Source organism: Carcharhinus amblyrhynchos, chromosome 23, assembly GCF_965287045.1.
Source record: "Carcharhinus amblyrhynchos chromosome 23, sCarAmb.v2.hapA, whole genome shotgun sequence".
Lineage (NCBI taxonomy): Eukaryota > Metazoa > Chordata > Chondrichthyes > Carcharhiniformes > Carcharhinidae > Carcharhinus > Carcharhinus amblyrhynchos.
In genome coordinates this window covers 1,471,893-1,496,213 of record NC_137346.1, presented here as the reverse complement: position 1 = coordinate 1,496,213, position 24,321 = coordinate 1,471,893, and the positions used below count along the sequence as shown (strand labels likewise).

Here is a 24,321-nt window from a genome sequence, read left to right as displayed (position 1 = left end):
GGTCGAGCAAGGGAACCGTGGTGCACTAAAAAAGTTGATTCGCTGGTTAGAAGGAAAAAGGAGGCTTATGTCAGGATGAGGCTTGAGGGCTCAGGTAGTGCACTGGAAAGCTATAGATTAGCCAGAAGGGAGTTAAAGAGTGAGTTAAGAAGAGCTAAAAGAGGACACAAGAAGACTGGCTGATAGGATTAAGGAGAATCCTAAGGCTTTCTTTAGATATGTTAAGAATAGAAGATTGGTTAGGGCAAGATTAGGGCCAGTCAGAGACAGCAGTGGGAAGTTATGTGTGGAACCGGAAGAGATTGGAGAGGCACTGAACAAATATTTCTCTTCGGTATTCACGCAGGGAGACGTAAATGTAGTTGTGGAGAACACTGGGTTACAGGGTTGTAAACTGGATAGTATTGCAGTTGATAAGGAGGATGTGCTAGATATTCTTGAGGGTTTGAAAATAGATAAGTCCCCTGGGCCGGACGGGATTTACCCTAGGATTCTCTGGGAGGCAAGAGAGGCGATTGCAGAGCCTCTGGCTCTGATCTTCAGGTCGTCGTTGGTCACAGGTATAGTGCCAGAAGACTGGAGGATAGCGAATGTTGTCCCATTGTTTAAGAACATAGAACATAGAATATTACAGCGCAGAACAGGCCCTTCGGCCCACGATGTTGCGCCGACCAGTTAAAAAACAATGACCCACTAACCTAAACCAATCCCTTTTCATCCATAAACCTATCCACGGATCTCTTAAACGCCCCCAAACTAGGCGCATTTACAACCGCAGCAGGCAGGGCATTCCAATCCCTCACCACCCTCTGGGTAAAGAACCTACCCCTGACATCCGTCCTATAACTACCCCCCCTTAATTTAAAGCCATGCCCCCTCGTGCTAGCTTTCTCCATCCGAGGAAAAAGGCTATCACTGTCCACCCTATCTAAACCTCTAATCATCTTATATGTTTCAATAAGATCCCCTCTTAGCCGCCTTCTTTCCAGCGAAAATAACCCCAAATCCCTCAGTCTCTCCTCATAGGACCTCCTTTCCATACCAGGCAACATCCTGGTAAACCTCCTCTGCACCCTCTCCAAAGCCTCCACATCCTTCCTGTAATGTGGGGACCAGAACTGCACACAGTACTCCAAGTGCGGCCGCACCAGAGTTGTGTACAGTTGCAACATGACGCTGCGACTCCTAAATTCAATCCCCCTACCAATAAACGCCAAGACACCGTATGCCTTCTTAACAACCCTATCTACTTGATTCCCAACTTTCAGGGATCTATGTACACATACACCTAGATCCCTCTGTTCATCCACACTATTCAAAGTCCTCCCGTTAGCCCTATACTCAACACATCTGTTATTCCTACCAAAGTGAATTACCTCACACTTCTCCGCTTTAAACTCCATCCGCCACCTCTCGGCCCAGCTCTGCAACCTGTCTAAGTCACCCTGCAAACTATGATACCCTTCCTCACAATCTACCACACCTCCGACTTTGGTGTCATCAGCAAATTTACTAATCCACCCAACTATACCCTCATCCAGATCATTAATAAAAATTACAAACAGCAGTGGCCCCAAAACAGATCCCTGAGGCACACCACTCGTGACCGAACTCCATGACGAATATTTACCATCAACCACCACCCTCTGTCTCCTATCTGCTAGCCAATTCCTGATCCAATTTCCTAAATCACCCTCAATCCCATACATCTGCATTTTCTGCAGAAGCCTACCATGGTGAACCTTATCAAACGCCTTACTAAAATCCATATATACCACGTCAACTGCCTTACCCCCATCCACCTCTTTGGTCACTTTCTCAAAAAACTCAATAAGGTTAGTAAGGCATGACCTACCCGCTACAAAACCATGCTATCTCCAATCAATTCATTACTCTCCAAATAACTATAAATCCTATCCCTAATAATTTTTTCTAAAACCTTGCCCACAACAGAAGTGAGACTCACCGGTCTATAATTCCCGGGGAAGTCTCTGTTCCCCTTCTTAAACAATGGGACAACATTCGCTAACCTCCAATCTTCCGGTACTATACCAGAGGCCAACGACGACCTGAAGATCAGAGCCAGAGGCTCTGCAATCACTTCTCTTGCCTCCCAGAGAATCCTAGGGTAAATCCCATCCGGACCAGGGGACTTATCTATCTTCAATCCCTCAAGAATATCCAGCACATCCTCCTTATCAACTGTAATACTGTCTATTCTACTCCCCTGCAACCCAGTGTCCTCCTCAGCTATATTCTTGTCCCCCTGCGTGAACACCGAAGAGAAATATTGGTTCAATGCCTCTCCAATCTCTTCCGGTTCCACACATAACTTCCCTCTGCTGTCTATAACTGGCCCTAATCTTGCCCTAACCAACCTTCTGTTCTTGACATACCTATAGAACGCCTTAGGATTCTCCTTAATCCTATCAGCCAAAGTCTTCTCATGTCCTCTTTTAGCCCTTCTTAACTCACTCTTCAACTCCCTCCTAGCCAATCTAAAGTTTTCTAGTGCACTACCCGAGCCCTCAAGTCTCATCCGAACATAAGCCTCCTTTTTCTTTTTAACCAACGAATCAACTTTTTTAGTGCACCACGGTTCCCTAGCCCTACCAATTCCTCCTTGCCTGACAGGGACATACCTATCACGGACTCGTAGTAGCTGCTCCTTGAAAAAACTCCACATTTCAGACGTTCCCAGTCCCTGTAATCTCCTAGTCCAACCTATGCTTCCTAATTCTCTCCTAAGGGGAATAGAGACTTCCCTGGGAATTATAGACCGGTGAGTCTTACTTCTGTTGTGGGCAAAGTATTAGAAAAAATTATTAGGGATGGGATTTATAGTTATTTAGACAGTAATGAATTGATTGAAGATAGTCAGCACGGTTTTGTGAAGGGTAGGTCGTGCCTTACTAACCTTATTGAGTTTGTTGAAAAAGTGACCAAAGAGGTGGATGGGGGTAAGGCAGTTGACGTGGTATATATGGACTTTAGTAAGGCGTTTGATAAGGTTCACCATGGAAGGCTTCTGCAGAAAATGCAGATGTATGGGATTGAGGGTGATTTAGTTAATTGGATCAGGAATTGGCTAGCTGATAGAAGACAGAGGGTGGTGGTTGATGGAAAGTATTCGTCATGGAGTTCGGTTACAAGTGGTGTACCTCAGGGATCTGTTCTGGGGCCACTGCTGTTTGTAATTTTTATAAATGATCTGGATGAGGGTATAGAAGGATGGATTAGTAAATTTGCTGATGACACCAAAGTCGGAGGAGTGGTAGATAGTGAAGAGGGGTATCATAGTTTACAGAGAGACTTGGACAAGTTGCAGAGCTGGGCCGAGAGGTGGCAGATGGAGTTTAATGCGGAAAAGTGTGAGGTAATTCACTTTGGCAGAAATAACAGATGTGTAGAGTATAGGGCTAACGGTAGGACTCTGAATAGTGTTGACGAACAGAGGGATCTAGGTATATATGTGCATAGATCCCTGAAAGTTGGAAATCAAGTCGATAAGGTTGTTAGGAAGGCATACGGTGTCTTGGCATTTATTGGTAGGGGGATTGAATTTAGGAGCCGCAACGTCATGTTGCAACTGTACAAAACTCTGGTGCGGCCGCACTTGGAGTATTGTGTACAGTTCTGGTCCCCACATTATAGGAAGGATGTGGAGGCATTGGAGAGGGTGCAGAGGAGGTTTACCAGGATGTTGCCTGGTATGGAGGGAAGGTCCTATGAGGAGAGACTGAGGGATTTGGGGTTGTTTTCGTTGGAAAGAAGGCGGCTAAGAGGAGACGTTATTGAAACGTATAAGATGATTAGAGGTTTAGATAAGGTGGACAGTGATAGCCTTTTTCCTCAGATGGAGAAAGCTAGCACGAGGGGACATAGCTTTAAATTAAGGGGTGGTAGTTATAGGACGGATGTCAGAGGTAGGTTCTTTACCCAGAGGGTGGTGAGGGAATGGAATGCCCTGCCTGCTGCAGTTGTAGATGCGCCTAGTTTGGGGGCGTTTAAGAGGTCCGTGGATAGGTTTATGGATGGAAAGGGATTGGTTTAGGTTAGAGGGTCATTGCTTTTTTCTTAATTGGTCGGCGCAACATCGTGGGCCGAAGGGCCTGTTCTGCGCTGTAATGTTCTATGTTCTAGTGGGACATTTTAGGACGGGAGGTCATAGGCTCAGGATAAGGGGCAGCAAATTTAAAATAGAGTTGAGGAGAAACTACTTCCCCCAAAGGGTTGTGAATCTGGAATTCATTGCCCCAAAGTGCAGTGGATGCTGGGACAGTGAGTAAATTTAAGGAGGAGTTAGACAGATTTTTAATTGGTAACGGGTTGAAGGGTTAAGGTGCGGGAAGGAAAGTACAGAAGTGATGTTAGGGGTAAGTTTTTCACTCAGAGGGTGGGGAGTGAATGGAATCGGCTGCCGTCAGTGGTGGTGGAGGCGAACTCGCTGGGGTCTTTTAAAAGACTTCTGGATGAGTGTATGGGATCTAATGGGATTGGGGGTTATAGATAGGTCTATAGATTGGTAGGTGTTGATATGATCGGCGCAACTCGTGGGCCGAAGGGCCTGTTTGTGCTGTAGTGTTCTATGTTATTGGGGGGAAGGCAGGAAAATGGGGATGAGAAGCATATCAGCCATGGTCAAATGGCAGAGTGAACTCGATGGACCAAATGGCCTCATTCTGCTCCTGTATCTTATAATGTGTGTGTGACCATTTTATTGTTTTCTCATGTTTGTTTTAGTTACGAATAAATTTACTCTTTAAAAGGTTTAACCACACTTTGAGTAAGGAGTAAATTTGGACTGGGAGAAGGTATCTGCAGAGGAAGGGTCTTCTTTTAAATTGTGACCAATGTTGGTGCAGCGAGAATATTAGAATAAAGGGGAACCAGTTCAAACTTCTCCCAACCCAAGGCCATTACCTCATTGGGGTCTCAGTCAGGGACAGTTATAACAACTCACACTAGCACCCATTTACAAATCACCCCTGCTCACTGAACTACATTGAGCCCCACTCCATCCTCATTTCCAACTTCCTCCATGGCCACACCACTCAACTTTGTAATCCTTTCCATCCCCACAAGCCCTCGGAGGATTGGCACTCCTCTCTGGCCTCCAGAACATCATCCTTTACCCGTAATACACTCAGAAAAACTGAACTCTTTGGAAGCCTATCTTTATACTTTCAGTACAATACACAGTGCTATATAAATGCCAGAAGTTGTTGTAGTCACTTGCAGGCTTGGCAGCTGGGATTCCCAGTTAAGCTTGATTGAGTTGTTGAGAATTCCTGGCAAAAGCTGCTCACATTCCACAGATATTGGTGCAGTTACTTATAAATCCTCATACAGCAAGCATTGTCAGTGCGATGTACTCCGACCAAGGAGGACACTGTATTTAACTATATTAAAAAGCAGGCAGGAAGTCCCCATGACCAGACTTATCACCAGTTCCAGCAACAGAGTTCCTGCAGGAATCCCACAGAGACACAGAATCAGATGGGAATCTGGGAGAAAGGGAATTGGGAGACTGGGAATAAAGTCCAGCCCCGATACACACTCACCTGAATTTGTCCTGGAACTGGGTCAATCCCTGGTCTTTCTTCAGTTTGAACTCCAGATATAGGCAGTTTTCCCTCACCGCACTGTGCTGACCCCGCCAGAGATCCTGGGTTTGATGACTTCTTGCACGGCTCAGATCCACAGCCGTCTTTTAACAGCAAGGATGACTGATTTTAACCCCACTATAAATAGCTTGGTGCTGTTTTGAGTTAGTCTAGTCCCTCCCAGTCCCTCCTCCTCTTCTCCTGCCAGAATCCATCAGCTCAATAACAATAACACAGCTCCTGGGCCTCAAATAGAATTTGGACACTTGCTGAAATCAGGTCTCATTTGAAACTTGCAAGTAAAGGGTCTGAGACATTATCAGAGACACATGTGCACTCTCCAAGCCAGGAGGAAGAATGTGGACTGGACACTGAGCCAAGAAACAAACTGGCTCCAAAATGTGTTTTCAAAATAATTCAGGATGGCGGAGGAGGCAATGGGATAGTTTATATAAATTTACACTGAGGAGAAGCAGCAGCTTTATCAAGTTAGACTCTTTATTCAAAACACAAAATGAAATGTCTAACAGATATTTTCATATTTAATTTTCTAAACAATGCAACTTATAAACTTGCACAGGGGCGGGGGCATGCAGCCTCTTGCAAATGTTTCTCATTATTTCTGTATTTATCGGGGAAATAGAAAACTAGGAAGATTCTGGAAACAATGAAGACAGTAACTTGTGATCAGTTCCAATTCTGGTTAATAAATGGAGTGCAGCAACATCTTACATGACACTTTCAAAGTTCCAGGTGGCCAAAGCTGCCTTCACAGATGGTAAAGTGGGTGCGAGAGATGGAGGAGAGCTTTCGAGAAGAGGTTTGAGATCTAGAATAATTGAGTCTGAAAGTGACAATAGATGAGTGACAATAGCAAATGGGCTGAGGCAGAACACACGAGAGAGTCAGCCCATCAGGCCTGTTCCAACATTCAACCATAGCTGGACTTGGCTTTCAACACCACTCACCAGCAAGGCTGGAGATGGGTGATAGGAGATCAAAATCAATGAACCAGGCATGTGGTCAGAAACTTACAAGGTTAAAGGTGAACAGGGTGATTCAATCGGAGAATGTGGATGGGGACAAAGTGAAGACAAACATTTTCCTTGTCCTAATGTTGACTCAGTTACAACTGAAGACAAATTGAATGGCAGAGAGGCAGATGAGGGAAGTAGTAGGGAAGTGAAGCTGGAACTCTGCAGCATGCTCTTGGAGGACTGGCTCATTCCCCAAAGGTTCAGAGTGAAAAATCAAACTGTCCCTTGTTCCAATTCGACGGAAAATGTTGGCAGCACCCACAGAGAGCAACATTTCAAGGTTTCCTCAGGATTCTGTACACTGTGACCCTTCAATGTGACTTTTGCTGATCTCAGCAGGAGGAAGGGGGTTGCTGCCTCTGTGCTAGAGGGGGAAAATTAATCACCCAAATTCAAAACTCCCATCCTGTCTGTCCATTCAGAGCAATGAGATAAAGTCTTTGCTCCCACTGAGATTCTGACGTGATGCAAGTTTGAGATGTTCCACAGAGTTTAGGGAAAAAGAGAACTCTGGGGATAACAGTGAGAGAACGGGTGTAGGGAGTGGGTGCATTTGTAGCGAGGTGGAATTTGTAAAAAGTTGATATAGTGAAAATGAGCCTGAGCTAGAAATGAGTTTTAAGTATGGGTGGGTGGATGCGAGGGAAAGTTTGGGGTCACCCCATGAGAAGTTTAGTTGGGGAGTAAGGTAGAATGTGGTTGGGTTGGAGTAATAGCTTAGGGGTTAAAAAAAGGGGCAGTGTGCACAAGTTGGGCTGAAGGGCCTGTTTCCATGCTGTAAACCTCTATGGCTCTAATTTGAGATTGGGAGAATGGATGGGTTTGAGGTGAAAGTGAGTGACATCGTTGTTGGGAATTGTTAATTCTTTCTGAAATGGTAGCAGGGGGTGACGGGGGCTAGAATTTTCAGCTTTTAACAGTTCCAGAGCACAGGGGTATTGTTTTGCCAGCTAGGGTGCAGAGTTAGCCCTCCCAGTCTGCAGAACTGGAACAGTGTGTTGTAGCTGACATGGACAGAATCCAGGAACAACACATGACAATGAGTCAGAGTACAGCTAGTTCTTGTGGTTCTGTTGTTTGTGCTTTGCATATCTGCCTCAGTCCCCCTCCCAGGCTTGTCCTCCTACAGGCATACAGTCCACAGGAAGCAAAGCAGCAAGGTTCAACACCAGGGGCAGGGACTGTGTTAGGGTCATGCTCACAGTCAGCAACAAGGCTGTCTCAAACAGCAAGGTTTACTGAGAAAAGTGCTTCCCCTTTCTTCACATCTTCTATCAAACTTGCCCTAATGTCAAATACTCCAGGCATATTGGGTCATTTTTATCCTGTAATTGGCTACTGGAACCTACTACTGTACCTACAATACAGAAAGAGGCTATCTGAAAGAGCATCTTGTCCAGGCCCAATCCCCATCCTATCCCCGTAACCCCACACATTTAGCATGACCAGTCCACTTAACCTGCACATCTTTGGACACTAAGGGTCAATTTAGCACAATTAACAACCTGCACATCTTTGAAATGTGGGAGGGAACTGGAGCACCTAGAGGAAACCCACACAGACACAGGGAGAATGTAGACTCCACAGAGTCACTCAAGCCAGGAATTGAACCTAGGCCCCTAGCGCTGAGGCACAGAGGTGCTAACCACTGTGTCACACACTGTCAGATTGAGGAGTGAACACTGGTTTCCATTAGCTGTCAAACAACTGCCAGTACTGTCTCTCTCGGCTAACGCAGAATGGAGACACGGCATCAGTATGACTCAGGAAAGGTAATCAAATTATCTGTCATAAGCATTTACAGAAACTCAGAGTGGATAGATTTACACATTACTGTTGATCAGAGGTATTCTCTGCGAAACCAGTTGGGATAATGTGCAGTCCTGATAGCAGCAGCAGTATTCCAGGATAGAATGAACCGTTACTGATAGAACACAATGTGCAGAAACCATCCTCTGGACTCAGGATTGGGTGTCAGCAGTGTCCAAATGGATAACAGAGATGGGTGAATGGAGGGCATTCAGGCTCTGTGGGCTGACAGTCGGCAGATACAGTTTAATGGGGTGTTATACTGAGCTTGGGATTAACAAATAGGAACCAAAAGAGAAAACGCTGGAAAATCTCAGCAGGTCTAGCAGTATCCATAAGGAGAGAAAAGAGTTTTGAGTCCAGATGACCCTTTGTCACAGCTCAAAACATCAGCTCTTTTTTCTCCTTACATTTTCTCTTTTGGTTTCAGATTCCAGCATCCGCAGTAATTTGTTTCTATTAATAAATAGGAAACATGATTCAAGGATTAGTTAACTGATAAATCAGGAGAGACAGCTAGGAATAGAAACAGAGGCTAGCAGCAGGAGGAGGCCATTCAGCCCTTCAAGCCAGCTCCGCCATTCTTCTTGATCATGGCTGATCAAATTCAATATCCTGATCCCCATTCCTCCCATATCCCTTGATCCCTTTAGCCCCAGGAGCTACATCTAATTTCTTCTTGAAATCAGACAACGTTTTGGCCTCAACAACATTCAGTGGGAGTGAATTCCACACATTCCCCACCCTCTGGGTGAAGGAATTTCTCCTCACCTTGGTTCTTATCCTCAAACCAAAAAAAGTTTAAGGTTTATTTATTAGTCACAAGTAAGGCTTACATTAACATTGCAATGAAGTTACTGTGAAATTCCGTAAGTCACCACAGTCCAGTGCCTGTTCGGGTCAATGTTCCTAAACAGTACATCTTTCAGACTGTGGGAGGAAACCAGAGACCTGGAGGAAACCCACGCAGACAAGTGGAGAATGTGCAAACTCCGTACAGCAATGATCCAAACCTAGAATCGAACCCAGATCCCTGGAGCAGTGAGGCAGCAGTGCTAACTACTGTGCTGCCCCGTATGATCACTAATTCTGTACTCCATGCCATTGGGAACATTCTTTCTGAATCTACCCCGTCTAACCCTGTTAGAATTTATAAGTTTCTATGAGATCCCCTCTTACTCTTCCAAATCCCAGTGAATACAATCCTAACCAATTTAGTCTCTCCTCATATGACCGACCTGCCATCCCAGGAATCAGCCTGGTAAACCTTCTCTGTACTGCCTCTACAGCAAGAATATCCTTTCCTCGGATAAGGACACCAAAACTGCACAAAATACTCCAGACATGGCCCCACCGCCCTGTACAATTGCAGTAAAACATCCCTCATGATTTAGGCCAATATACCATTTGCCCTCTTTACTATCTGGAGTACCTAAGTACTTACTTTCAACAACTGATGCATGAGGACACCAAGGTCTCACTGAGTATCCACCTCTCTCAATTTACACCCATTCAAGCAACTGCCTATTATCTTCCTATTCCTGTTTCTGTGCTGTAATTTTCTTTGTTCTTATTATTGCTACCAGTGGACAATCTCACATTTATCCACATTATACTGCATCTGCCATGCAGATGTCCCCACACACAGTCTGTCTAAATCATACTAAAGCATCTCTGCATCTTCCTCACAGCTCATTCTTCCACCCAACTTAATATCTGCAAATTTGGAGATAATATATTCAGTTTCCCCTTCCAAATCATAAGAACATAAGAAATAGGAGCAGGAGTAGGCCATCTAGCCCTTCGAGCCTGCCCCGCCATTCAATAAGATCATGGCTGATCTGAAGTGGATCAGTTCCACTTTCCCGCTTTCTCCCCATAACCCTTAATTCCCTTGTCTGTCAAAAACCTATCTACCCGTGTCTTAAATATATTTAGCGAGGTAGCCTCCACCACTTCAATGGACAGAGAATTCCAGACAGTGAAGAAGTTCCTCCTCAACTCCGTTCTAAACTGCAGCCCCCCCCCCCCACCTTATCTTGAGGCTGTGCCCTCTAGTCCTGCTGTCCTTTCTGAGCAGGAAGAATCTCTCTACCTCTACCCTGTCCATCCCTTTCATGATCTTATACGCCTCTAAGATCTCCCCTCATCCTTCTAAACTCCAACGAGTACAGACCCAGTCTATTTAGTCTCTCTTCATAGTCTAACCCCCTCATCTCCGGTATCAGCCTAGTGAACCTCCTCTGCACTCCCTCCAAGGCCAAAATATCCTTGCGCAAGTGCAGCGACCAAAACTGCACACAGTACTCCAGCTGCAGCCTCACCAACGCCCTGTACAGTTGCAGCAAGACCTCCCTGCTTTTATATTCTATCCCCCTCGCTATATAGGCCAGCATCCCATTCGCCTTCTTGGTCACCTGCTGCACCTGCAGACTGGGTTTTTGCGACTCATGCACAAGGACCCCCAGGTCCCTCTGCACCGTAGCATGCTGCAGCTTTTCACCCTTTAAATAGTAATCCCTCCTACTATTATTCCTGCCAAAGTGGATAACCTCACACTTGCTAACATTGTACTCCATCTGCCAGGTCCTCGCCCACTCGCTCAGCCTATCCAGATCCCTCTGCAGACTTTCCACACCCTCTGCACAATTTGCTTTTCCACTCACCTTTGTGTCATAAGCAAATTTCGTCACCCTACACTCAGCTCCCTCCTCCAGATCATCTATATAAATGGTAAATAGCTGAGGCCTCAGCACCGATCCCTGGGGCACTCCACTAGTCACCAACCGCTAGTCAGAATAGCACCCATTGATACCAACTCTCTGCCTCCTATTAGACAACCAATCCTCTATCCACGCTAACACCTTACCCCCTAACCTTCTGAAGCAACCTTTTGTGAGGCACCTTATCAAACGCCTTCTGAAAATCGAGAAACACCACATCCACCGGTTCCCCTCTGTCTACCACACTAGTCACATCCTCATAGAATTCCAATAAATTCGTCAAACACGACTTCCCCTTAACGAATCCGTGCTGTGTCTGCCCTATCAAACAATTCTTTTCATTATATATTAAATCATTAATATATAATGTGAACAGTTGGGGCCCAAGCACAGATCCCTGTGGAACGCCACCAGTCACCACTACCAATCAGAAAAAGACCCATTTATGCCAACTCTTTGCTTCCTATCTGCTAACCAGCTTTCTATCATCTCAAGACATTACCTGCAATCCCATGTGCTTTAACTTTACATAGTAGTTTGTTATATGAGACCTTGTTGAAAGCCTTCTGAAAGTTTAAATAAACCACATCTACTGGTTCTCTTTGGTCAACTCTATTAATTACATCCTTAAAGAATTCCAATAGATTCATCAAGCATGATTTCCCTTTTGTAAATCCATGCTGACTGTCTGATTATCCCACTGCCTTCCAAATGCTGAGTTATGAAATCCTTGATAATGGACACTAGCAACTTCCCCAGTACCGACGTTAGGCTCACTGGTCTATAGTTCCCTATTTTCTCTCTACCTCCCTTTTCGATTAGTGGGCTTACATTAGCTCCCCTTAAATCTGCAGGAAACAGTTCAGAGTCCAAAGAATTTTGGAAAATAACCACCAATGGATCTACTATTTCCAAGGCCACTTCCTTAAATACGCTGGGATAAAGATTATCAGAACCTGGAGATTTATTCACTTTCAATCCCATCAATTTCCCCAAAACCATTTCCCTACTAATGCTGATTTCCTTCAGCTCCTCACTAAAACATGTCTCTCTCAGCACTTCCGGTACATTATTCATGTCTTCCTTTGTGAAGATTGCAGCAAAGGACAGATTTAATTCCTCAGCTATTTCTTTATTCCCCATTATGAATTCTCTCGTTTCCGACTAAGGCCCTACACTCTTTTTTGTCAATCTTTTTCTCTTTATATACCTATAGAAACTTTTACAGTCAGTTTTTATGTTCCCTACTAGCTTACTTTCATACTCTATTTTCCCTTCTTAATCAATCCCTTTGCCTTTGTTGAATTTTAACCTGCTCCCAATCTTCAGGCCTATTGCTTTCTCTTCCCAATTTGTATGCTTCTTCCTCAAATCTGATACTGTTTCTAATTTTCCTTGTAAGACCTGGTTTGGCCACAATTCCCTTCCCACTCTTGCACCAAACAGAATCTGGAGTTCATCTAGTCATTCTTTAAATGCCTGCCATTGCCTGTCCAATGTCTTTCCTTTCAGTAATGTTTGCCAGTCCATCATGGCCAATTCATGCCTCATCGTCATAGTTCCCTTTATTGGAATTCAGGACCGTGGTCTCAAAATCAACTACATCATTATCCACTGTGACAAACAATTCGACCATATTATGGTCACACATCCCCAAGGGTTTTCTCATAACTAGATTGCCAACTAATCCTTTCTCATTGCACAATACCCAGTCCAGGATGGCCTGTTCCCTTGTTGGTTCCTCAATGTATTGCTCCAGAAAACCATCTCATATGCACTCCAGAAATTCCTCCTCTGTTGTACTGTGACTAATTTGACCCTCCCAATCTATACTGTCCCATAATAGTTGCCCATAATCAATGATCCTTTAACACATACATCTCTGATTTCCTGTCCAATGCTTTTCCCAACATTACTGCTACAGTTTGGTGATCTGTGTGCCGCCCTCACCAATGTTTTTTGCCCCTTATTATTTCTTAACTCGACCCATACAGATTCCACATCATCTATGCAAATATCTTTCCCCAATATCGTATCAATATCATCTTTAATCAGCAATGCAACTCCACCACCTTTTCCTTTCCATCTGTCCTTCCTAAACACTGAATAGTCTTCAATGTTTCGTTCCCATCCTTGGTCACTTCGGAGCCATGATTCTGTAATGCCAACAATATCATCGCCCTTTACATCTATCTGTGCAACCAATTAATCCATTTTGTTACTTCAGGTGAGCACTTTTAATAGCCATGGGCAGCATGGTGGTACAGTGGTTAGCACTGCTGCCTCAGTGCCAGGGACCCAGGTTCAATTCCCAGTTTAGGTCACTGTGTGGAGTTTGTATGTTCTCCCCGTGCCTGCGTGGGTTTCCTCCGGGTGCTTGGTTTCCTCCCACAGTCTGAAAGACAGGCTAGTTAGGTGTGTTGACCTGGACAGACGTTGGAGTGTGGCTACTAGGGGAATTTCACACTAACCTAATTGTTAATGTGAGCCTTATTTGTGACTAATAAATTTTATCTTTACACTTCTTCTCCCTTTCCTAGTACTTTTTTTTAAACTTGGTCTTTGACTCTGGCCCTTGATTTCTCTGCCTGTCACTTTCCTTATTCTCCTTACTGTCTTTTCCTTTTGTTCTTAATTGTTCTGAATGTTGCCTGGGATGGAGGGTCTGAGCTATGAGGAAAGATTGAATAGACTGGGGTTGTTTTCCTTGGAGCAGCAAAGGTTGGGAGAGGACCTGATCGAGGTGTGTAAGATTATGAGGGGCATTGATTGGGTGGATAGGAAGGCATCTTTTCTATTTGTACAGCAGTCAGTAAACACTGGGGCTTAGCTTTCTACCTCTTATCTTCAATCTAAGGTCAGTAAGACTCACAACACCAACTGAAGTTTATTTGGAATCACAAGCTTTCAGAACACTGATCCTTCAAGCAGCACTCCAAAAGCTTGAGATTCCAATTAAAGTTATTGGACTTTAACCTGGTGTTCAGAGAGTTCTTACTGTGTTTACCCCTGTCCAACGCTGCCATCTCCACATCATAAACCAGAAGGAAGTTGAGGAGAAGCCCTTTCACCCAGAGGGAATCTGGAACACTCTGCCCTCCAGGGCTATGGGCCAAGTGCTGGAAAATGGGATTAGTGTTGGCTGGTATGAACACGAATGGGCTGAATGGCCTCTTGTGCTGTAAATGCGTATGAATCTATGAATGGGAATTCTGGCCATGATCAATTGGGTAGAATGGAGCCACGCACATGCAGTTGCAACTGGAAGGCAGTGAGGGGGAGGAGGATGTGGCCAAACCACATCAAAGGTTTCAGCCAGGCTGAGAAGGACAAGAGGAAAAGTCCATTTTTATTACAGTCACAAAGGATGTCATCTGTAAGCATGGTAACGAGTCCTTTCAGTCCTATGGCAAAGGTGGAATCCTAACGAGGGATTTAAACTGAGCCTTCCAGAAAAGGATAACTCTCCATTCACCTGAGGGAAACCCCTCAAAAGCTAGTGAGTTTACTATCAAATAAATCGGCTGGACTAAAACCTGTTGTCAGACTTTTTACTGAAGCAACAATACAGTCAGAGACTTTGGAGAGGGAAATTGTAGATGGATGTGAACTGTTAGGCATACCTGAAATCTTACACCTTCTAATTCTTGTCTCAGTTGTTCTGACAGAATGATTGAGAGCTAGCACGTGGCAGAGGAGACATTGAAGACAGTCTTCCCCTCATTCCAGGGCTCTGTCAGTCACAGCTGTGCCAGAGATGTTACAATTGGGGAGGAAGAGGGGAAGAAGAGATCCCACCTTGTAATCACCATCCAGTCATCCTGCGGGATGGAGTCTCAGAGCAACAGCAACTTTATTTGTAATGATCCTCACAACTGAACATGCCAACTCCGGGCTCTCACACTGATCAGTTACTTGACTAAGGTACAGGGGGATGACACTAGGAGAGTTAACTGAGGAACGATCCCAGTGCTTGCATACTAACCAGGAAAGAGATTGAATTCTGTTGCTGCAAGCTGCCAGAACATTCTGGAACTTACGAGTTTAGGGGTGAGCCTTGCCCTGCGCCATCTGCAAGCAATTATTAACCAGATTAATATTTGAACAAATCAGAACAACAGTTCAATGTGAAAGTAGTATCAGAGAGTACAGCCATTTCTTTCGGTCCTGGCTATCCTCAACCTTCAAACTAAACTCACCAGCTACTGGGAAAACAGCACATTCCCGTAGTGCCAGCCTCTGGCTGTCTCTGTACACGCACATACTTGGAATTTTCCACTCCCGCCTAGTACAAATTCAGGAACATCCTCCAATTCTCTTCATTCCTTCAGTTTTCAACAGATTCAGCCTTTCCATATTCTGAAAGGGCCAATGGAACCCACACCAGCACTGAGATACTGTTTATGTAGTAAATTGTCAGGAATCAGAATACAACACCCAAGAGGGTAGAGGAAACAGGTTCAAAGTAACTTTCATTACAGATTTGGATAAATACTTGAAGGAAAATTACAGAGATATGGGGAACAAGCAGAGTGCAACTAGAGCCAGCACAGATAATGATAGACTGAACAGTCTTCTTTGATGTATAATTCTGAGAGTGACACTGAATCCAAGGCCACATTACCACAGTGAGCACTGAAAGTATTCCTTCTTCAAAAAGCTGTCCATTAAATGCTCCATTTAAGAGGAAGTGTGGTAAGTATGAGAGAGAGAGAGAGAAAGTAACAGGAGATGGAGGAGGAGGTGGTGTGTGGGGAGAGTAAATCCAGCTGTTGCACTGCACATTTCATATAGGAGGAAGACACCAGTGAAACAATACTTTGTGAGTAAAGGAATATTCGGGTGTGCTGCTAACTTGAATCTGCTTTCTCTGAGGGCTATATTTTCCTATGTGATGGTGTTTAACTGTAGCCTGTGTTAAAGAATGAACCATCACCCATTGCAAATCCTCAAAGCCAAACATGACTGACTGATTCTCAGTGAATAAATACTATCAGCACAGCTCCTGACTACAAAATAGATCCTGCTCTGTGGCTTTTATTTCAAGGGTGTATATAATCGGAATGGTATCAGTGACTGCACCCCACCCACTCACACCCCAATCATTACAAACTGCGCAGTGAGAGCAGCTTTCTACAGTGCCAGGTCTAAGGCTGACAGATACTGACAACAATATTAGAACTGCAGCCCCCACAAACCTATCCCAAAATAACACAGCAGCCTGTGTACATTTCTAATCAGAACTAGCCAAATCCACATCATTTCCAGTCACAAAACAGGCACAGAGACAACACAGCTTTAATCACTATAAGGTAACGAGTGAGAGGACAGTTCTGAATCCTCAACCAGCCCTCCCCAGAAATAGGCCCATCAGGTCACACAACAGGATGCTGGATGCAGTGAGATTGAGACACACTGTGACTCAGTGCTGAGACTGATCAACACCATTCCCCTGGGTTACTGTTCCATTTGAGGCTGGGAGTAGCAACAACACAATGGCAGCTACGGACAGGGGTGGGAGGGCAATGTTATATCTTAGTACAGTTTACAAAGGTATGAATTACGAGTGGGCCATTCAGCCCCTCAAGACTGTTCCGCCATTTAATAAAACCATGGTTAATTTGATTGTGGCCTCCATTTTCCTGTCTAACGCCTACAACCTGTGACTCCCATCTCGGGCAAGAATCTAACTCAGCTTCATAAATATTCAATGCCCCAGCCTCTGCTGCTCTCATTAAAGATAATCCCAAAATCCAACAACCCTCAGAAAATAATTCTCACCTGCCTTAAATAGGAGACCACTTCCTTTTAAACTATGTCCCCTACTTCTAGTCTCTCCCATAAGGGAGATGTTTACAGTAACAGGTCAATAAACAACAACTTGCATTTATTTAGCAATAACCAAGTCCACAGGAGCATTATCAAATAAAATCTGATGCTTAGCCATATTCAGAAATATTAGGGCAGAAAGCTTGATTTGACGGAGTGTTTTTAAGGGCGGGGGGGGGGTGGGCAGGGTGTTTTAGGGAGAGTATTCTAGAGATTAGACCATTCACAGCTTAAAGGTACAGTCACCAATGGCTGGGCAATTGCAGATATCTCACAGGCTCGTAGATCTGGAGGGTTACACATATAACCTCACCTCATAGCATCACAGTATAATTGTTCCCACTGCATAACTAAATTGCAGGATGATATAAATCCCATGTACAGAACAACAGCACAAGGTAACCCGTGACTCACCTTAATGTCTGAATGTGGCCTTAAATTGGCAGAGATCAACCAAGATGCAGGAGCCGTGGGACCAACACCGGAGCTGGTGCATGTTCAAGATTCCATGGCACCACTAAGGAAGAGGAATCTCCCCACCCTCCTCAGCCAATATTTCCCTCTGAACAGCAACAAAACATTAAGATGCAACATGTCAGGCAGCATTTGAGAGAGGGCAGTAGGAGTGAGGGAGGGGGAAAACAGAGGGCAGTGGGAGTGGGGGGGGAGGGAACAGAGGGAGAGGGAGTGGGGGGGAGGGGGGAAAACAGAGGGAGAGGGAGTGGGGGGAACAGAGGGAGTGGGAGGGGGGGAACAGAGGGAGTGGGAGGGGGGGAACAGAGGGAGTGGGAGGGGGGGAACAGAGGGAGTGGGAGGGGGGGAACAGAGGGAGTGGGAGGGGGGGGGAACAGAGGGAGTGGGAGGGGGGGAACAGAGGGAGTGGGAGGGGGGGAACAGAGGGAGTGGGAGGGGGGGAACAGAGGGAGTGGGAGGGGGGAAAACAGAGGGAGAGGGAGTGGGGGGAACAGAGGGAGTGGGAGGGGGGGAACAGAGGGAGTGGGAGGGGGGGGAACAGAGGGAGAGGGAGTGGGGGGGAGGGGGGAAAACAGAGGGAGAGGGAGTGGGGGAAACAGAGGGAGTGGGAGGGGGGGAACAGAGGGAGTGGGCAGAGGAAGAGAGAGAGACGAAGTTAGCGTTTCAACTTGATGACCTTTCATCAAGACCAGGGTCTAATGAACGGTTGGCCTGTTTTTGCTGCTCTGCCTGAGCTGTACATTTCAGATTTCTAACATTTGTGGCAATTTGCTGAGTCACTGAAATAACTGGCCAGACATCTCACTAATGGCTGCAGGATCCAACTGTGTACAAATTGGCTGTTTGTGTTCCTCTACAGAATCGCACTTCCAGGTAATGCAAAGTATTCTGAGTGATTTGGGAGTGTGTGCAGCAGCAATATAACAGTCTGAATGTCATTTCATTCCAGGATAAACTGCAGCACACTTTCCACACAATTGAAAGGACACAGCTCCAGTTTTAACCCTTTCATTTCATTTAATCTTCACATTAACATACTGGCAGACATTCCTGCTCCATTAATAACTCTTGTGGCAGGGCAGCAGTGGGATAGAGAAGGGGGACAGCAGGACAGACACCACTGGGCCTCAGCTGCGCAGCTAGTGTCTAGTCAGCTCCAAACGGCCACACATGCCCAAGCTGGCAATGCTGTAGGGAGCTGCTGGGCACACTGCCCTATCCCACTGTTCACCCTTTTTGGCATAATTAAGCAAAAGTTTGAAAGTGCCAATTGTTGAACACAAACCCCATTTCTTCTCTTCCAACCTCTCAGCACACAACCTCGTTCTCCTCCAATCCCCTCCTTCAATGAGACAAGCATTCAGTCTGCGTTGCACATTCAAAACAATTTCTTCAGCAAAAACAGGCAAAACGTGACCGGTGTTTATATCAGCCTGGGAGATCTGTAAAGGGCCAGCAATGGAAGACATTCCACTTCATTTCACCCTCTCTGACCCACACCCAAAGTTCCAGGCAGGTTCCAACAGGCGGTGCCCTACCAGCTATACCCAGCAGGGGGGGCCTTGTCATCTTTATTGCTCTCCAGGGAGAAGGGTGGGATGCGGACATCAAGCTGAGAACCTTCTGGCCTCTCGAAACGGAACGTTCCCCTGCAGAGAAGGAGATGAAAGCATGTCAAGGTGCCTTCCTTGTTTATCTGGTCTCCAAATCCTACTGTATCTACAATGGTCAGCTTTAGTCTGATGTTACTCTCTTGCAGAACCAGCAGGCTCATGGGTCTGCATTCCCTGCAGGATTTTACACCTCAGCCAAGAGTATACTTAGTCAGCTCTCCCGTTCCTGCCAGCCAGTGCGCGACCTCCTCAGCCGCGCCACTGGCCCATTGTACAGTTTTTATTTCCCATTTCCCAGAAACATTTTTCAATGACCAATTACAGAAAATGCTGCAAATACTCAGTGAGTCAGGCAGAGGCTGTGACAGACACTTCCTGCCCAATCATTGACCTCCTATTTTGTTCTTTCCTCCTCTTCCCCTTTGCTGAGGCACAGTATTACAATCCTGGCGCTTCTCGAACTCTTTCCAGCGATAAGTGAAGGTAAATGGAGTGGGAGAGCTGCAAAGTGGCGATGGAACTCCATTCTCCAATAGATGCTGTTCCAACTGCTGAGTTTTTGCAGCATTTGCTGTTTTTAAATTTCAGATTTCCAGCATCTGCAGTACCCTTGCTTTAGCTCAATAACTGCAATCCTGTCACCCAGTCTGCATGGAGAATCCATGTTGTAGAATTTGCTGACCTGTGTGTGCTCTGCCAGAGTTCTTCTCTGGCGGATACAGGGGTTAGATTTGAAGCAACACGTTCAACAACTTACTGAAATAAAATAAGGGAAACATTATCAACCAAAAGTCTTTATTTGAACCTCTCATTGAATATCAGCAGCTGCCCGACAGCTGCTGGTTTTAGATGCAAATATCAAAAGGTGGGTTTCCTCAATGGACTGGTCACTGTACATCTGAGTTCTACACAACTACCTAGTCCCGGTTCCGAGGCTATTTAATAACTGAACACAGGTAAACTGGAATCTGACAAGATCAGCCCGAGTGATAGTTTTAATCAAATCTCTCCCATCATTGCAATTCCAAATAACCAGTACTGTAACTCAGAATGCCATAGAATCATAGAAAATTACAGCTCAGAAACAGACCTTTTGGTCCTTCTTGTCTGTGCCAAACCATTTTTTGCCTAGTCCCACTGCACTTGAACCATATCCCTCCACACCCCTCTCATCCATGAACCCATCCAAGTTTTTCTTAAATGTTAAAAGTGATCCCGCATTTACCACTTTATCCAGCAGCACATTCCACACTCCCACCACTCTCTGTGTGAAGAATCCCTTTAAACTTTTCTCCTTTCACCCTTAACCCACTCCCTCTGGCTTTTTTTCTCCTCAAGCCTCAGTGGGAAAAGCCTGCTTGCATTCACTCTATCAATACCCATCAAAATCTTATACACCCCTATCAAATCTCCCCTCATTCTTCTACACTCCAGGGAATAGTCCTAACCTATTCAATCTCTCTCTGTAACTCAGCTTCTCAAGTCCTGGCAACATCCTTGTGGACCTTCTCTGCACTCTTTCAACCTTATTTACATCCTTCCTGTAACTAGGTGACCAAAACAGTACACTATACTCTAAATTCAGCCTCACCAATGCCTTATACAACCTTACCGTAACATTCCAACTTTTATACTCGATACTCCGATTTATAAAGGCCAATGTACCAAAAGCACTCTTTACGACGCTATCCACCTGTGACGCCACTTTTAGGGAATTCTGTACCTGTATTCCCAGATCCCTGTGTTCAACTGCACTCTTCAGAGTCCTACCATTTACCCTGTACCTTCTACTTTGGTTTGTCCTTCCAAAGTGCAATACCTCACACTTGTCTGCGTTAAATTCCATTTGCCATTTTTCAGCCCATTTTTCTAGTTGGTCCAAATCCCTCTGCAAGCTTTGAAAACCTTCCTCACTGTCCACTATACCTCCAATCTTTGTATCATCAGCAAATTTGCTGATCCAATTTACCACATTATCATCCAGATCATTGATATAGATGACAAACAACAATGGACCCAACACCGATCCCTGCAGCACTCCAGTAGTCACAGGCCTCCACTCATCACAGGCCTCCACTCAGAGATGCAATCCTCCACAACCACTCTCTGGCTTCTCCCATTGAGCCAGTGTCTAATCCAATTTACTACCTCTCCATGTATACCTAGCGACTGAACCTTCCTAACTAATCTCCCACGAGGGACCTTGTCAAAGGCCTTGCTGAAATTCAGATAGATAACATCCACCACCTTCCCTTCATCCACTTTCCTGGTAACCTCCTTGAAAAACTCTAATATATTGATCAAACATGACCTACCACGCACAAAGCTGTGTTGACTGTCCCTAATAAGTCCCTGTCTATCCAAATATTTGTAGATCCTATCCCTTATCACACCTTCCAATAACTTGCCCACCACCAACGTCAAACTTACTGGCCTATAATTTCCCGGATTTCTTTTGGAACCTTTTTTAAGCAACAGAACAACATGAGCCACCGTCCAATCATCCGGCGCCTCCCCCGTGAATACTGACATTTTAAATATGTCTGCCAGGGCCCCTGCAAGTTCAACACTGGCCTCCCTCAAGGTCGCTGGGAATAAACCAAATCTGAGGTTCAGAATCTTGACAGCTATACTCCTAGGAGGTTATCGCAGATGTTACACTGTTATACTAAACTCCAGTGACAATCCACAATTAGCCTCACGTGCAATCACTCGTTGTGAAACTACTCCACACAGGCACAACTCAACTTTATACTAATGTTAGGAAGGAGCTAGAAAACACCAGCACTGCCAACAGGACCACATTCACACACACAACCCTGTACCTAGAGCAACACAACTACTGACTGAGTAAAACATGGAGCCCCTTCTCAGGAGATTCTAACACTGAGATACACTGTCACTCAGTCTCTCACATCACTGGCACAGAGAAAAGCCCAGGCACTCAAAGCAGGCCAGGAACATGATCCAATTACTCTTCAGGGCTGAGACTGGTCAACTAAAAACAGCTCTGTAGCGAAAACAGACAGAAATTACCTCCTCTGGAACTAACATAGAGGTTTTAAAAAGAAAAGGGCTGCATGGACAGTTGGGCCGAAGGGCCTAATTTCATGCTGTAAATCTCTATGACTCTGACAGATATAAAGCCTCAATGGAAGTCTTACTGCATGAGTAAGCCTATATTTAAAGATGATGCTAGTTATAATGTGGGAAGGTAATGTGTCTCAGTGTTAGCTGACATCACCAGCACTGCCCATTGATGCCGGAGTTACTGCTGCTCTGGTATGAGACCAGATCCTACTGGTCGACTGTATTTAGTTATTCGATCAAATGCTACAGAAAGATGTTCAGAGCAGGGAAGTGAAGGGACCGTTGTCCTCAGTACTGCTCTCAAGAGAGGAGGACGGGGTCGAAGATGCTGGTGTCTGCCCTTTGGAAAGTGTACGAATCCTTGCAGAAAGCAGAAACAGCAATAAGCAGCAGCAATTACCTACCATCCAGCACATCTCAGTGCAGTCCCTGAAAATAACCCAAATCATCGCCACCTTGGGCTCTTCACCACCAGCCGACCCAAACAATATATTGCCTCCTGTCCCCCCCGTAACTCCATTTCCTCACCCTCCATGTTTCTCGTTTTATCCTCCCCACGCCCCCTCACAACCAGCTCCAGCAGAAGAGGTCTGGGTTCCCTATCCTATCTGAAGGAGGCCTGGAGATGGACAGAGACACACCCAGTCTCCTGGTTGGGGTGGACTGGTTAAAGACAGAATGGGTGTAAAGGTTTAACAGAATACAAGAAGAAATGAGGGACTTCAGCTGTGTGAAGAGGCCAGAGAAGCGATCAAAGAGCGAAGATTACAGGGAGCTTTGATAAAACTCCTCAATTTTGAATGCATTTGATAGAATGAATAGGGAGGAACTATTTCCAGTGGCAGCAAGGTCAGTAACCAGAGGACACAGATTTAAGCTGATTCACATAGGGAAGAAGTGAGATGAGGTGATTATTTTAGACAATAGGATGTTGTAACCTGGACAGGCAACAAACGTGTTGGAAGCAGACAGTATAGTAAAACCTGTATGTTCATGTTTGGGTGCGTGACTGTCCTTGTGCACATGTACACCTTCTGGCCACAATGTCAACCCAGCCTCCCGGGAAAAGAACTAATTGGTGAAAATTGGAGAAATTAGATTGGTGAGGGTGCTGTAGCTCTGGCCCTCACTGGCCACAGTAAGAAGTCTCACAATACTAGCTTAAAGTCCAACACATTTATCTGGTAGCAAAAGCCACTAGCTTTCGAAGCGCTGCTCCTTCATCAGGTGAATGGGATTTCACTGGCCACCAGGTCATATCCCAGGTAATACTGAACAATTCCTGGATGAAGCAAGGCTCAGTCGGATATCAGAATAAAAACTGCAGGCCCAAAGGAGAGTCACTGAATTGTACCATATTGTACAGACAGGATGAGGAGGGAGAAATGTTGGGTAGGACACTTTGAAGGGCAACACAAAATTCTCCCAGTGAATTTGAAGCTTTAGCATCCAGCCAGACCACTAGGACTCAATCCAACATCTTCAACACAGCATTTCCCACAAAACAACACTTCCTCACTACTGATAAATCAGCCTAGATTAGCTCAAGCCCTGTGACTGGGTACAAATCCATGATGTTCGGAATCAGAGAAAATACATCCAGCTGAGCCAGTGTAACAGACTGGCCCATCCCCACCAGTACTGTACCCCAGTGTTACAGAGTGACAGACCCATCCCCACCAGTACTGTACCCCAGTGTTATACAGTGACAGACCCGACCCTGCCAGTACTGTATCCCAGTGTTATACAGTGACAGACCCGTCCCCACCAGTACTGTACCCCAGTGTTATACAGTGACAGACCCATCCCCACCAGTACTGTACACCAGTGTTATACAGTGACAGACCCATCCCCACCAGTACTGTACCCCAGTGTTATACAATGACAGACTCATCCCACTGGTACTGTACCCCAGTATTATACAATGACAGACCCGTCCCCACCAGTACTGTACCCCAGTGTTATACAGTGACAGACCCGTCCCCACCGGTACTGTACCCCAGTATTATACAATGACAGACCCGTCCCCACCAGTACTGTATCCCAATGTTATACAGCGACAGACCCGTCCCCACCAGTACTGTACCCCAGTGTTATACAGTGACAGACCCGTCCCCACTAGTACTGTACCCCAGTGTTA

The 24,321-nt window shown here is 45.4% G+C and overlaps 1 protein-coding gene across 2 annotated transcripts in view; it reads right to left on the bottom strand.

Moving 5' to 3' along the window:
* Nucleotides 1–18,108: 18,108 nt before the first annotated feature.
* The window catches only part of poldip2 (polymerase (DNA-directed), delta interacting protein 2), a 60,435-nt gene continuing 54,222 nt past the window's right edge, over nt 18,109–24,321 (bottom strand). Inside the window, exon 11 of one of the 2 annotated variants that reach the window (XM_080211094.1) lies at nt 18,109–19,127. In XM_080211094.1, coding sequence (XP_080067220.1) covers nt 19,013–19,127 — 115 coding nt within the window. In that variant the 3' untranslated portion in view covers nt 18,109–19,012. The remainder of the gene's footprint in view (nt 19,128–24,321) is intronic. The other variant, XM_080211093.1, reaches the window with a different exon arrangement.